The following is a 14,161-nucleotide window of genomic DNA, read 5'->3' as shown; positions in this document are numbered from 1 at the left end:
TGACGCAAATGAAATTCGTCGTTGCTTTCAGCTCGCTAGCATTTTCTTCGGTGCCAAACTTGTAATCGAGAATTTTTCGGCGGACCTGGTCCGCCTAGCAGGTGAGCGTACTGATCTGATATCCGGCTGAGTGGAGCCTGGTCTTGTAAAGCCTGCCCAGGTGCTCTACCCCCAGATACACGTTCTAATGCTCTCAATCCCCCGTCGTGGCTGAGATATATTGCTCCATGATTGACTTCGCTCTTTGTAAAATTTCAAGATCACCCTTCTCCAGGCAGGGATCCCTAAGCCGACCGCAGAGTACTTCATATGGAGTCAGACATTCATTGGTCTTGATATCCAACGAGGCGCCGTTTCTGACCAAGGAGTCAAAGCCTGCTTGGAAGTTTCTGCCAGATTCTTCGTATCTCCAAGGGCTGCCTCCGCAAAGCTGGTGCAAAGCTGTAGTCCCGTGCTTATTAGTCGTATTGACATCACTTACCAAAGGAGCAAGGTGAGCGATGACATCTACGTACACCCCGTCAGCAGCCAACATAAGAGCATTGATCCCGTCCTCGTCTGTCCAATTCACGTCAACGTCGCCTCGAGATGTCAAATATGACACGGCCTCTATGTTGTTTTTCCACGCAGCAAGTAAGAGTGCAGTTTCGCCCCTGAAATCCGTAGAATCAGCTGAGAAGAAGCCAGTGCCGAGCAGATATTCGAGCACAGGCACCCTGCCACCACTTGCGGCAAAATGCAGGGCGGACCATCCATCAAAATCACGACAGCCTGGCTGAATGCCATCTTGGCTCATCAGATACTGAACCACCTCCAAATGACCGTCACCTGCTGCGCTATGAAGAGGCGTGCGTCCGTCCTCGTCCGAAAAATTAAGCTCACGTCCACCGCTATAAGCCAACAACTTCTTGACAGTTCCGAGGTGTCCGCCTCCAGCCGCGTTCAAAAGTGGCGTGCAGCGGTATCTGTCTTGCGAAGTGGTATAAGAGATGCCAACGCTGCGGGCCTCGCTCGTGTCGAAAGCAGACACCAGTTCCAATAGTCGATCAACTACAGCTTCAAGCCCGTTTTGGGCCGCCCCGTGTAGATAGGTATGGCCTATCCAATCTCGATACTGATACCACGATATCATTCCGGGCTCTTGGAGGATTCTGAGGGCGGCAGCCTCGGACTCGTATTGTAGCGCAAGCATCAATGGGGTCCAGCCAAGATCATCCACGTCATTAAGTATCTCGTTATTCAGATCAATCAAAAGCTTCGCCGTCGATGCATGTTTCCACCGAATTGCGTACCACAACGGCGTACGCTTCTTGGAATCGCGCCAGCTTGTCAAGAGCATTATCCAAGGTGTCGCATTTTCCGTCAAGGGATGATTGTATTCTGTTGCTGATTCTTTAGATACTAGGTACGACACTTTGTCATTCTCCTCCCCATCCGTGGGACGGCCGCGATCAATATAGTCGGTGATCCAGTCATTCAGACCACTGCGGGCGAGGAAGTGGAGGGCACAGCTGTCGTGTACTGGGTTTTCCCATGATAGGTCGAGGAAATGCAGCGTATTTGTGATACTTGCATTATCATTGAGGAAATGCAGCGCATTCGTGATACGTGCATTATCGTCGAGGAAAGAGAACGCTCTCTCCTTCAAAGATATACTGCCGCTGCCAGCCGAAATGTGCCAATTCCAGTATCGTGCGCTATATCCGAAGAACGGAAAGTCTTTATACCTATGATCCTGTCCGATGCTGACTTCCGCAAACAAGTCCAGGTGCAGATGATTTAAACAGCAACTGGCAAGGAAGTCATGGGGATCCGACATAAGCTGATTGCCGAGCGATTCCAAAAAGCTTTGTGTGGTATAGTGGACCAAACGAACGATCTTGCTTTCGGAGTCTATGGTCACCAGGCCGGCACAACTTGATACTACATCATCAGGATTGTCTAAGTCGTACTCTGGATCCAGTTCTTTGGTCTCTTGATCGACAGCAAGTGCATGTCTCACTGCGTCTAGTGTGAGTGGCTCAGCGCTATACGTGACGCAAACCAAGACCTTTTTGGCGAGTTCGTTTTGCTCTTTGGGTTGGCGCTGTATCCGTTGAAAGGTATCCTGGTAGGCTCGATCCAGAGCGTCACCACCTCGGCCGAAGGTCTCGAGGGCTTGCAGCACATCCTTAGGTTTTGTTTTTGCCGCAAGGGTGTCACAGTGTAGTTTTGCCAACAAAAACCTGGAGGTTTAGCCAAACCCTCAAATCATCTTCGCATGGCAACAACACTCACATGCCCCCGGCGCTCTCACAGATGGCTTCTTTGATCTTCGGGTGTAGGTGGGTTTTCTGTGCAACGCACCTGATATTTGGTAGCAGCGAATCACAGAACTTGCCAAGGTCGTCGTTTCTAGCGTGGATTGTTAATCGTCCATCCTTGGGGAAGATCCCATCGATTTCCAGATCGGGTCGTGAAGTTGCAAGAACCTTGATAGCCACCTGGGATTTCAGCTTTTCCTGCAACCGAAACAGGAAAGTGGGAATATATCGCCATGGCCTGTCATTCGATTCCTCCGGTCCCTTGCACTCGTCCAAGGCATCAATGACAAAAACAACGACAGAAAAACCCGACAACAGCTTTTCCAGTGTCGCACTTAGTTCTTCCAGGCTGGGAACCGTGGCTGGCTGGCGCTTGGTGTGTTCCTCATAGAGGCTCCTGACAGTATCGTCCTTGTGTGGTTGCTGCAGATATAGTTGCCGCACCATGCTGGAGAGGATGTGGCGGCAAGACTGGGCGGCAGTTCTTCTGAAGCTGTTGTAGAAGAACACAAGTCCTGTAGTGTCATCCCGGGACACGTGTGCTTGCAACTCATTGATGATGATTGACGCAACGAAAGTCTTGCCAGCTCCTGGAATGCCTGGAAGTAGCAACGTAGAGGGACCTTTACTGTTGAGCCAATTGCAGAATAAGGGGTCGGCGAGCACCCATTGTCCTGTCCCCGGTTGGACCCTGGTGAAATAGTCATGCTGATGTTCAGAATAGGTGGCAGGCGCAAGCCAGTCCGCAATACGTCGCAATTCATCGTTGTCGTTGGTTACAGTTAGCTTCTTCAAATCTTGAGCTATGTCGCGTTGTTGTGTACTGGGATCAAGGATTTAGTCGTTCCTGAGACCAGGGACTATGGCAGAGCTCACCTGTACAGACTTTGGCGCACTGCATCCAGCAGTTGAATGGATGAAACGAGTCGAGAGCGGAGCTGGTCCGCCTTCTTGGGATCCCACCGGAAACGTTTCCATATCTGCTGTGGCTTCTTTCGAGAACCCGCAGCTACTGGAGCAAGTTCAGTATGAGCGTCGATGACCGCATTCAGGTCCTTCAAGACGGACTCGCAGTTGTTGTTTGCACTTCGCAAGTCGTCTTTGATCGAGTCCGCAAGCTCGTCATCTTCAACCTGTATCTTAATGTCGGTGACGACTATTTGGAGTGTGCGCGTCCTATGATCGTCAGAGAAGGTCGGCACAAGAAGTAAGGCAAAGGTGCCGACTCATTAGCCAATGCGTTATATTCCGCTGGCGCTCCGATAAAACGTTTGCGTGTGCTCTCCACCAACTCCGCTACTGCAACGAAATCGCCAACAGAGAATCCAAAGCTCATGTCGTAATACAAGCTGTAAGGGCTTCAAATCTGAAGGGTGTCGGATTAAACAGGCCAGCTCAGGAGAGTGCAAGTGGTTTCAGCCTCTCTTGCGGCTGGCGGTTCTAACCGCGCACAACCTCGCAGCCTCATAGCCTTGCGGCCTTACAGCCTTGCAGCATGCTTAGGTGCCGAGGTTTATCCGATGCACTGAAAGGTTCGTCCTGAAATCTATCGTTTTGATCTTCGCATCCCTATTTGCATCCTTCAACATGAGGCCGGCGTTACTACAATCGAGCCTTTGTCAATGGGGACATACGCCTCGAGCCAGGTCTTGTCTTCTATTTCGACAACGTCGCTTCTTTGCGGCCGTTGCGGACGCAGTTAGGTATGGCCTCCGACCTTACTCGTCCGCATCTGTACTGACCCATTCTAGGCCTTACGATGTCATTGTCATCGGTGGTGGCCATGCAGGGACAGAAGCCAGTGCTGCCTCCGCCAGATCAGGCGCTCGCACGGCACTGGTCACACCGTCATTATCCAATCTCGGCGTCTGTTCCTGCAATCCCAGTTTTGGGGGCATAGGCAAAGGCACGATGATCCGAGAAATCGATGCGCTGGACGGAGTCGCCGGTCGCATAATTGATAAAGCCGGCATCCAGTTTCGAATGCTGAATATCAAGAAAGGTCCTGCGGTATGGGGACCGCGAGCGCAGATTGACCGGGACCTGTACAAGAAGTACATGCGGGAAGAGATGTTGGCAACGCCAAACCTGAGCATACTGGAAGGCAAAGTCGCGGATATCATTGTTTCAAGAGAGGGTATCGAAACGGGGGACAAGATATCGCAAGGACGTATAACCGGTATTCGTCTTGAAGATGGCCGAGTCATTCCCGCTTCTCATGTGGTTATCACCACTGGGACATTTCTCGGTGGGGAGATACACATTGGACTGGAGGCATATCCCTCAGGACGAATGGGCGAGGCTGCTACCTTTGGCCTGAGCAAATCATTGCGGAGTGCAGGATTCACTTTGGGACGATTGAAGACCGGAACCCCGCCACGGCTGGATCGCGATACCATTGATTTCACTGTTTTACAAGTGCAGCCAGGCGATGCCCCGCCCACGCCTTTTTCTTACCTGAACAATACTGTTGAGATTGGAGAGGCTGGCCAGTTGAATTGCTGGACCACCTACACCAACGAAGCGTCCCACGAGATCATCCGAGCTAACCTGGATAAGTCGATACATATTCGAGAAACTGTGAAGGGACCCCGATATTGCCCGTCCCTAGAATCCAAGATCATCAAATTCAAGGATAAACAAAGGCACATGATTTGGCTGGAGCCCGAAGGCCTTGAGCCAAACAAAATTATCTATCCTAATGGTATCAGCATGACTGTCCCAGCTGACGCGCAGTACGCCATGCTCAGGACGGTCAAGGGGCTTGAGAATGTCAAAATGCTCCAACCTGGGTATGGGGTCGAGTATGACTATATTGACCCACGGAATTTATTCCCGACACTTGAGACGAAGCTCATCAAGGGGCTTTTCCTCGCGGGGCAAATCAACGGCACCACGGGGTACGAAGAAGCTGCGGCTCAGGGCATTGTTGCAGGTATAAACGCAGGGTTATCCGCTCAAGGAAAAGATTCATTCACTCTTTCCCGCGCCGAAGCATTTATCGGCATCCTCATCGACGACCTCATCACCAAGGGCGTGAGTGAACCATACAGAATGTTCACAGCACGAAGTGAATATCGCATGAGCTGTCGCTCCGACAACGCGGACCTGCGACTGACAGAGAAAGGCCGCAATGTCGGCGTCGTGAGCGACAAGCGGTGGAGTCATTTCACCAGCACTCGAGATGAGATGGCAGAACTGCAAAGCAAACTCGAAGAAGTCAGACACCCAAGCCCAGAATGGGTGAAAATGGGGTTTCCTTCGCGCATCGACTCAACCCGCCGGAGCGCATTTGATATGCTCCGTGTGACCGGCGTCGACATGAACGGCATCGCGGACCGCGTCCAATCTCTGTCCTCAATCTCCAACTACTCCCCCAAGATCCAGAGCAGAGTACAAATAGAAAGCCTCTATGCTCCTTACATCTCCTTCCAACAGAAAGCCGCAGAATCATTTGCCAGGGACGAATCCCTCGCTCTACCCGCGGATCTGGATTACGATTCTGTATTTGGGTTGAGCATTGGTGAGCGGGAGGTATTGAAGCTGGTGCGGCCTGGCAGTGTGGGGATGGCCAGAAGAGTGGAGGGAGTAACGCCACATGGGGCGCTGAGGCTATTGAAGTATGCGAAGAGAAGTGGCCGTAGCAAGATGCCAGAGGATGGGTTGTTGCCTCAAAGCGACGGAGCTCAACCTGAAGGAGCTATTCCTGTATAACATGATATTTGGTGGGTGTATAGTCTGCTGCATAGCGATGGCGTTTTGACTGTTGGTACGGCGGCTTTATTCCTGCCAGCAACCATCTACTTGACACTATTTCCTCGTCATAATTCATATTAATTAATCCTTCTAGATCGTATCAGCCTAGGACAAGCTCCACCTGAATGCTATTCTTTGTAAGGCTGCACAGAAGCCGAGCAAGGGAGCCCGGTGCTTAGTCAGCCATGTATCTCAGAAAACCTCAAACGTCTAACTTCCTCCCCTGTCTAATTATTTCCTTTCACCCCGGTTTACTATAGGAGACGAATTCACACCGAGTCAGCACTCATCCCGCTTCAGAACGCACTGAACGGTTAAATCCTCAGATACCTCGCCGACAAGCCCGACTCTCTGTCCAACATCCCAAGGCCTTGCGCCATCCGAATTCGTCCGTCAGGGGGCGCCGGGACATCTCTTTTTCGTCTCGCTATTGGTATAGCTTCGCCACGAGTTCCAAGGATTGAATGACCTCTTCCTCCCGACAACATGTCCAGGCTATGGTACGTTCGGTGATCTTCCGACCTCCTACGGCGATGAGTCGAATCGCTGCCAGCAGACTGTCCGCTTGTGGACCTCCTCTTTCGTCGCCCGTTCAATGCTTGTCTCCTATCAGATCCACGTCGAGAACTTGGAACTGTGGTGATACGCCGCGATGGCCGAGCGGGTATCAGGGCGATCGCGCCATGCGGGTAGGGGCTGGTCAGAGGTGTTTGTTCTCAACTTCAACGGCCAAGTCGACTCTGGAAACACGGGCTGGGAATGCCAGAGCTCCAATTTCACCGTTTCTGTCAATGTCACGGTACGGCCTATCTCCTACTCCTCCTCGGATCTATTGTTGTACCTGGCAAGGCATAGCAAATTGCAAGCAGATATCAACTAACGCCCAAGCGGATCGAGCAGAACATGCACGAGCACCAGGAACCACAGCTTTCATATCATGCAGAGCTTCCCTTCTCGCAGCGTCATGGTGAACCGATTGTCGCACGTGCGAAGCTTTTCGACAACACCCTCAATATCGGGACCAGATGGTCGCAGCGTGCCTGACAAGCGCGAGGAACCTAGTAGTAGGTACGTCAAAGGTGACGACCATATATCTTCGCCCTGTTTTTTTTTTTTTTCGTTCTTCACGTTTGGAACCACATCACCGACGACACAATGCAAGACTTTGCGTCAGCCTTTTGAAGGCGTCACAGTGGCCCGAAAGACCGCAGGTGTTTGTGTTCTCTTGAGCACGAGGGCAGGAAGGAACGTTTCCCTCGCACTTGGGCTCGTGTCCGCTTCGGTCTAGATGTCTTGCTCTACTTGCCAGTTGTGGAATTGAATACTGTCTTACCAGAGCTGCTCTACTATCGATGGACACTGGAAAACACAGAACGCTCCTGAACAGCAACACATCCTACTAACATCCTTTCTTATCCCCGTCAATACCGCACTTGAATCTCAAGACTAACATCCCCCCTCCTAGCAGCGGCGGCATCGAGTCTTCAACTCCCTCTCCAACCCCATCAAAAGCAACCACCACACCCACGATCTTCCCTCCTCCACACCTCCCGCGCTCCCTAACCCAAGCGCACGAGAACATCTACACCCTCCCCAACATTTTGACATTCTCGCGCCTCCTCGCGGCGCCCTTGGTGGGCTACTTCATCCTCCATCACGAATCCGTCCTGGCACTCTCATTATTCGCGTACGCGGGCATCACGGACCTGGTGGACGGGTACCTCGCGCGACGCCTTAACGCGCAGACCGTTGTCGGCACGGTGATCGACCCGATGGCAGACAAAATCCTGATGACGACGTGCGTGCTCACTTTGACCGTCAACGGCACTTTACCTATATGGCTGGCCGTCATCGTTCTAGGCAGAGACGTCGCGCTGGCGATCTCGGCAATCTACTTCCGGTGGATCTCGCTGCCGCCGCCCAAAACATTCACTCGGTACTGGGACTTTTCGCTCCCGTCCGCAGAAGTCCACCCGACAGAGATCTCGAAAATTAATACCTTGCTGCAGCTGTTGCTGGTGGGTAATGCCATGTTACTTCCCGTCCTGCCCACGGGCTTCGTCGAGGCGTGGAATCTGTGGGGAGTCATGGAAGGTTGGTATTACCTTGTCGCCGGCACGACGGTGTGGAGTGGATTAAGTTACTTGGGGAATAAACAGGCTGTGAGGATATTGACGAGGGAGGAACAAGGGGAGAAGGAAAAGCAGATGGTTGAAAAGTGATGGGCCGAAAAGTGAGCTCGGTCATAGATGGGGAGGGCGAGAGGAGAGTAATTATAGTCCTTCAGCATCGTCATGAAGGGTAAGATCATGTGTAATTAGTCGCACATCTGTACTTGTAACATCACACTCTGTCAAGGGTCTGTCCAGCACCGAGTACGTTCCTTACTCGGCGGTACGACGATCTCAACTCGAAATGCCTCCCCCTTCACGTTGGCTTTGGTCGAGTCGGTAGGAATGCACGAGACTGTTGCGTGCGGATAGCTGGATGAGCTGACCGGGTTTGCAGGTTGTTCGTGTATGTCATTCCGTCCGACCAAAGGGAGCAGGGGAGGCTGGCGCCTGATGCCATCGCTGCTGAAGGGCCTCTAAAGTAGGCTGCCGATCGGCGGTCCTCAGTTGACCTCATCCATCGCGTCGGTCGATACCCTTGCCGCCTCAAGTGTTACAGGTTAGACACCTGTTCCAAAATACCTCGCCCAAAATGACACTGTCAGCCAATAAGATTACAGAGTCATATCGGTAGTGGTCAAGCCAGCGAGCTTCTCACTTTGTGTGGGCATGCTCGGCTCCAGAAAACCCCTTCTTTCGTTGAATGATATCTCCTGCATCGGCAGGAGGCTGATCTGCATCCTACCACCAGCCGCGACACTCACATGTAAAAAGGTCGATACCATACACAGGAACGACGGGCTTGTGAAGTGAACGGCCAAGACATTGGTTTTGGTGATCTTTGCGGGACCAGATAGCTTCGAAGAGGGTCGACAGAAAAGGAGACATAGATACCACCAGCAGGGGCGGCTCCAGTTCCTCTCACCTTCCCACGGCCCTGCCCAGTCTTTCTCTTGCCGATGCGGGACCTTGATCCGGCCAACTACCAACTGCATCATCCACCTCTTCCAAGAACATTGTTGAATTAACCACGCTTGTTCCCCCTAGCACCACTCGTATGCCTGGCACGGAAGCATTGACCTGGGCCACCATTTTGGCTTCCTCGTACGTGACGCCTCCCACCATGAAGACGATGATATCCTGGGGCTTATCCCTCGTATGATGCCCATCCACAAAAGGATATTGTAGTTCCTTCAACCGCCCCTTGATGAGATTCTGGAGCGTGTTTTCCAGACGTGGGGAATGCTGGGTGTAGACATTCTCAACGCCCTTCAGGTTTAGATTGCGTCGAAATTGGCTAAATGGAGAAGAACCTGAATCGAAAAGATCGGTAAAGCCGGTGGCGCCACCAACAGGAGCAGGCTGAAGACTGTGATGGTAAGCAAGAAGCTTGGGGATGATGGAGATCTTGTAGGCAGGTACGTCGGCTACGGAGGTCAACAAGTCAAGGAGAACAGGGAGAGCGTTGTTGGGATTGCGTTCGTAGCGAATGGCATAGAGAGCTACGAGGCGGAGTTTATTGTCTGCTGGAATGCTCGGGTTTTGAATGTGTCTCTGCAACGTCTTCAGATCGGCAGCATGATTGTCGTTGCAGACTAAACTTTGCTCGAGTTCTGAGACATCGAGCAGTGAATCGGCCGAGACCCGACGACTGAGTTCGCTCACCAGAGTTACGTGCTTGGAGACGTTGCCAGAAAGTTTTCGGAATTCTGGATAGTCTTCGACAAAGCGTTTCATGTCGGCTATCGATTCAATCTGGGCAGTGGACTTGGTTCGGCTCTGATACTGGTCGACATATTCCTTGATGTTTCCGCCCAGGTCGCCGAAATTTTGATACATATTTTTCTTGAAGAATGGATCTTGGTCCTGCGAGAGGACAATCTCCTTGAGTTCAGGCCGAATATCGGGGACAGCGCTCAGATCGACCCGGCCATTGTGGATGCCGAGTAATTCATGGACTTGAGCTTGGTACGTCCACTGAGTGAGCAGTGGGGTGATAGGATCGTCTCTCCGGTCTAGAATCAGGAGCAGCGGAGGGGTATCAGTTTTGCGAAAGTCGAAGAGTTGTTCTTCTTGGGTGATCTGGTAGCGGACCTCGGTGGCAAGCTTCTTAGCCATAAGGCTGTTCTTCTCGTATCGTATCAGCGGGTTCTTTTTGAGTGACAGTAGAAGCGCAACCACTCCTTCGGCTGTCCTTTGTAAGGCATCGGTGTTCCAGACGTCTGGGCTGTGGCTCCAGAGCCTCTGCTTGGGGAATCCCAGGTTCAAGGACATCAAATCCGGGTTGACCACAATGTAATCTGCAAAATATTCCTGGACTGCCTTCACCACCTCATGATCATCCGCCTCCGCTAACCTCTCCAACGAGGACTTCTTTATGATGTTGCTGAAGTAAATGTTGTATTCGCCGTACTTGGGCTCGCGCAGTTCATCGATGAGGAACTGGATCGAATCGGGTGAGGGGCGGACGAAGCATAGACATCTGAGATGGCGCATGCGTTCGCGGGCAGGGTTGTCGATTCTGTCAATGAGGTAGATCTGATATCGAAGGAGGGCGGACTGGGTGATCGCGGTTGATACGATTGGGACTGTCTCGGAATCTAGGAGGAGGATTTTCATCTTCTGGCTTTGGGAGGCGGCAGCGCCTTCACCAAGGCCAGCAATTTTGGAGACATAGCCTGAAATGGCCGAAGCGACGTCCATTGTGATGTTTGAGGTGGCCTGGGAGGAGTGGGTATGCAGGCGAGGGGGACTGCGAGTTACCGGTACATGATGGTCATGAGAGGGTCCGTTGTAGGCAGAAGGTTTCAGGGAGGACCGGAGTAGGGCAGTCTCAAGTAAGACAGAGAGCGTTCTGAGGTGTGTGTATCTGCGGTCTGTGTCTGGTGAGCTTGGTGGTGGTGGTGGTGGTGGTCATGCAGAGCCTTGTCATGCCGCAGGTGCCTCGACGAGGCTGCCACCAAGACTTATTCTGACGCTTGTTGAGTTCAAGTCGAGCGCGTGGTGCCTGGCATGTGACCTGATTTGATGTCATTATTCCACTGTGCCACTCATCACTCATCAGCCTCCGCTTCCGCGTCCAAAAAGTTTCCCCCACCGTTTCCTGATCTCTAGTCTGTCTGTCTGTAGATCCCCATTCTCCTTGCAGTCCCTCAACAATGTCTGCTGCATTTCAGTGTTCACTGTTTCTCAAGCATCCTATTGATCTTCTTCACATAGACTGAGAGGGCTGGGAAATCAACCACAATGCTGCCGGGGATTGATATTCGTGAGTTAGGCAGCTCCGTCATCTTGCCATTCATCAAAGCTTACTGACTACCCATTTCAGCCTTTCTCTGGCTTTCCAAGGCCATCGGGGCATCTGTCGATGAACTCAAGCTGCTGGCAATCTTTCTACTTTCGTACCCGTTGGCTGCTGTCTTGAAACGACTTCCCGACGACAAGCCACAATGGAAGAACATATTCAGTGTCTCCATCACCCTCTTCTATCTCCTTGGCGTGTATGATCTTTGGAGGTGAGTTCTCTCCGCATATGAGAAGGCATTAGTGTCGCTTTCATTCCCCGGTCAGTGTCAAGGACAGTCAGGCTAAAGTAGTTTTGTAGCGGGACGGTTACTTTGCTTATAGACGCAATTGGCACCTACCTAATAGCCTACTATGTCGATGGCTCGCTGATGCCATGGCTAGTATTTACTTTTTTGATGGTTCGACTTACAAAGCCCCCTTTTGCATCGTATTATTCTTACACTATTACCCAGGGCCATATGTCGATCAGCCACGTTGAACGGCAAAGGATTGCCGACCCGAGTCTTATAGACATAACGGGAGGCCAAATGGTCTTGATCATGAAGCTGCATGGGTTCAGCTGGAACGTGCATGACGGGAGACTGAAAGGCGAATTGTTGACCGACCTCCAGAAAGACCGCGCAGTCTACAAGATGCCCGACCTGCTCGACTTTGCGGGATATGTTTTCTTTTTTCCCTCCATCTTCACCGGCCCGTCATTTGAAGTAAGTTGTTCTCTCCCATATATCGCTCCTTGGGTTGTAGTTTCAAGAGCTCAAAGACATTTTCGCTAACCGATACATTGTTATGCTTTATAGTACGCCGACTACAAACGATGGCTCGATGGAAGCATATACGATGCACAACCTCCTGGCAGTAAAGCAGCATCTTCCAAGAAGGGCAAACGACGCATCCCGCACTCCACAGTCCCCGCGGTGCGCAAAGCCATTGGCGGTCTTATCTGGATCGGCGCCTTCCTGCAATTCTCGCAATGGTACTACGTACCCTTTTTCCTATCGGACGAATACATGAAATACTCGTTCCCGTACCGGGTCTGGCTCCTGCAGATGCTCGGCTTTGCCACGCGCACAAAGTACTACGGGGTGTGGTCACTAACAGAAGGGGCGTGCATCATGGCCGGGATCAGCTACAACGGTATCGACGAAAAGACCGGACAGGCAAAATGGGACCACCTGGAGAATGTCAACCCTTGGGGCATCGAGACAGCCCAAAACTCGCGCGCGTACCTGGACAACTGGAACAAAAACACAAACAAGTGGCTGCGCAACTACATCTACCTGCGGGTCACGCCCAAAGGTCGAAAACCCGGTTTCCGCGCCACGCTGGCGACCTTTTTGACCTCGGCGCTCTGGCACGGCTTCTACCCGGGCTACTACCTGACGTTTGTGCTGGCGGCGTTCATCCAGACGGTGGCCAAAAATTTCCGACGATACGTGCGGCCGTTCTTCCTCACGCCGGACGGGACAAAACCCACACAATACAAGATCTACTACGACGTGCTGGGCTACGTGGCCACACAACTAGCATTCTGCTTCACGACCGCGCCCTTTGTGATTCTGGGCTTCAACGACTCCTTGAAAGTCTGGGCGCGGGTGTACTTCTACACCGTAATCGGCGTCGCCGCGTCCCTCGGATTCTTCGCCTCGCCCGCCAAACGCTTCCTGACCAAGAGACTCGACAAGCGCAACCACCCACACCTGCGCAAGACCATCGCCGAAGAAACCCAACACCCGCCCTCTTTGGGCCTGCCGAACGATCCCGCGCGCGAGATCGACGAGGCCATCGACGAGATCCGGAACGACATCGAGACCCGTCGCCGCCGCGGCAGCACGGGAGCCACCATGCCCAGCGGCGAGGGCCTGAAACAAGCCATCGAGCAAAAACTCGGCCGCAAGCTCGAGATGCCAGAGTGGAAACTGCCGCAAGTTTTCGGGGGCGATTCCCAGCAACAACAGAATCTCGTGGCGGATAAGGCCAAGGGTGCCGAGATTGCCAGGAAGGCGGCGGCGGCCACGACAAATACAAAGGAGGAGGGGAAGAAAGTCAGGTGAAATAAGACGAAATGAAAAGGCAATGTAAGGGAAACCCCAACCAACCTGATTGAGTGAGTGAGCGCGTGAATGAATGACTTGCATGAATCAACGAATGGATCCGGTCTTGTACGGGTGTGTAGCTGTGAGCAGTGACTTATACTACGGAGTGCCTTATTAGCGGAGCAACCTCTTTTCTCATTGAAGAGGATGATCGATCGATTGATTGAACCATGGATGGATAAATGTATGGGCGTCTGCATACGAGTTAGCTACGAGTCCCACGAATCCAAACTGTACGGAGGGGAAAGACATCCTAATATATCATCTCGTCCTACTACTACTAATACTACTCCGTATAGATCGATATGATTGATATATATTCCCAAAGCCCGCGACCAGCCACAAAAGGGAAGTCCCGGAATCGAATGTAATAATAACAATCTTATGATGGGACATCCAAGTCATGTTCTTCACCATGTTTATTTCTTCTCCATTTTGGTTGGCACTACTTTTATTGTCCTAAATTTCTCCTCCTCTCGCGTTCTTTCCCTTTCGTGCCGTGTCTCGCTTTGCTTGCACTGCTCCCTGCGCGGTTCAGCCCTTGGCGGGTGCAAGTCCTGCGATATCGACTCCCTGGGGTTTCCGGACTCGG

At 52.1% G+C, this 14,161-nt stretch overlaps 5 protein-coding genes across 5 annotated transcripts; 3 read left to right on the top strand and 2 right to left on the bottom strand.

Annotated features, from left to right (window-relative positions):
- Positions 1-193: 193 nt before the first annotated feature.
- Positions 194-3,639, bottom strand: Z520_03026 (uncharacterized protein; the record flags this gene model as incomplete). The annotated part of the gene is made up of 4 exons (XM_016773539.1): positions 194-2,225; positions 2,278-3,126; positions 3,180-3,479; positions 3,530-3,639. The coding sequence occupies 4 exons, from the start codon at positions 3,637-3,639 to the stop codon at positions 194-196; spliced, it is 3,291 nt and encodes a 1,096-aa protein (XP_016635596.1).
- A 251-nt stretch (positions 3,640-3,890) lies between these two features.
- Positions 3,891-6,017, top strand: Z520_03025 (uncharacterized protein; the record flags this gene model as incomplete). The annotated part of the gene is made up of 2 exons (XM_016773538.1): positions 3,891-4,006; positions 4,055-6,017. 2 exons carry the CDS (start codon positions 3,891-3,893, stop codon positions 6,015-6,017), a joined length of 2,079 nt encoding a protein of 692 aa, XP_016635595.1.
- A 979-nt stretch (positions 6,018-6,996) lies between these two features.
- Positions 6,997-8,281, top strand: Z520_03024 (uncharacterized protein; the record flags this gene model as incomplete). Its single annotated transcript, XM_016773537.1, has 2 exons — positions 6,997-7,127; positions 7,525-8,281. 2 exons carry the CDS (start codon positions 6,997-6,999, stop codon positions 8,279-8,281), a joined length of 888 nt encoding a protein of 295 aa, XP_016635594.1.
- An 810-nt stretch (positions 8,282-9,091) lies between these two features.
- Z520_03023 (uncharacterized protein) lies at positions 9,092-10,873 on the bottom strand (the record flags this gene model as incomplete). The annotated part of the gene is made up of 1 exon (XM_016773536.1): positions 9,092-10,873. The coding sequence occupies one exon, from the start codon at positions 10,871-10,873 to the stop codon at positions 9,092-9,094; it is 1,782 nt and encodes a 593-aa protein (XP_016635593.1).
- Positions 10,874-11,416: 543 nt separating this feature from the next.
- Z520_03022 (uncharacterized protein) lies at positions 11,417-13,527 on the top strand (the record flags this gene model as incomplete). Its single annotated transcript, XM_016773535.1, has 5 exons — positions 11,417-11,438; positions 11,499-11,685; positions 11,775-11,874; positions 11,929-12,180; positions 12,274-13,527. The coding sequence occupies 5 exons, from the start codon at positions 11,417-11,419 to the stop codon at positions 13,525-13,527; spliced, it is 1,815 nt and encodes a 604-aa protein (XP_016635592.1).
- Positions 13,528-14,161: the final 634 nt, after the last annotated feature.

This window comes from Fonsecaea multimorphosa (genome assembly GCF_000836435.1).
Source record: "Fonsecaea multimorphosa CBS 102226 unplaced genomic scaffold supercont1.4, whole genome shotgun sequence".
Lineage (NCBI taxonomy): Eukaryota > Fungi > Ascomycota > Eurotiomycetes > Chaetothyriales > Herpotrichiellaceae > Fonsecaea > Fonsecaea multimorphosa.
The sequence above is the reverse complement of the archived record's forward strand: the minus strand, read 5'-3'. Positions and strand labels throughout refer to the sequence as shown.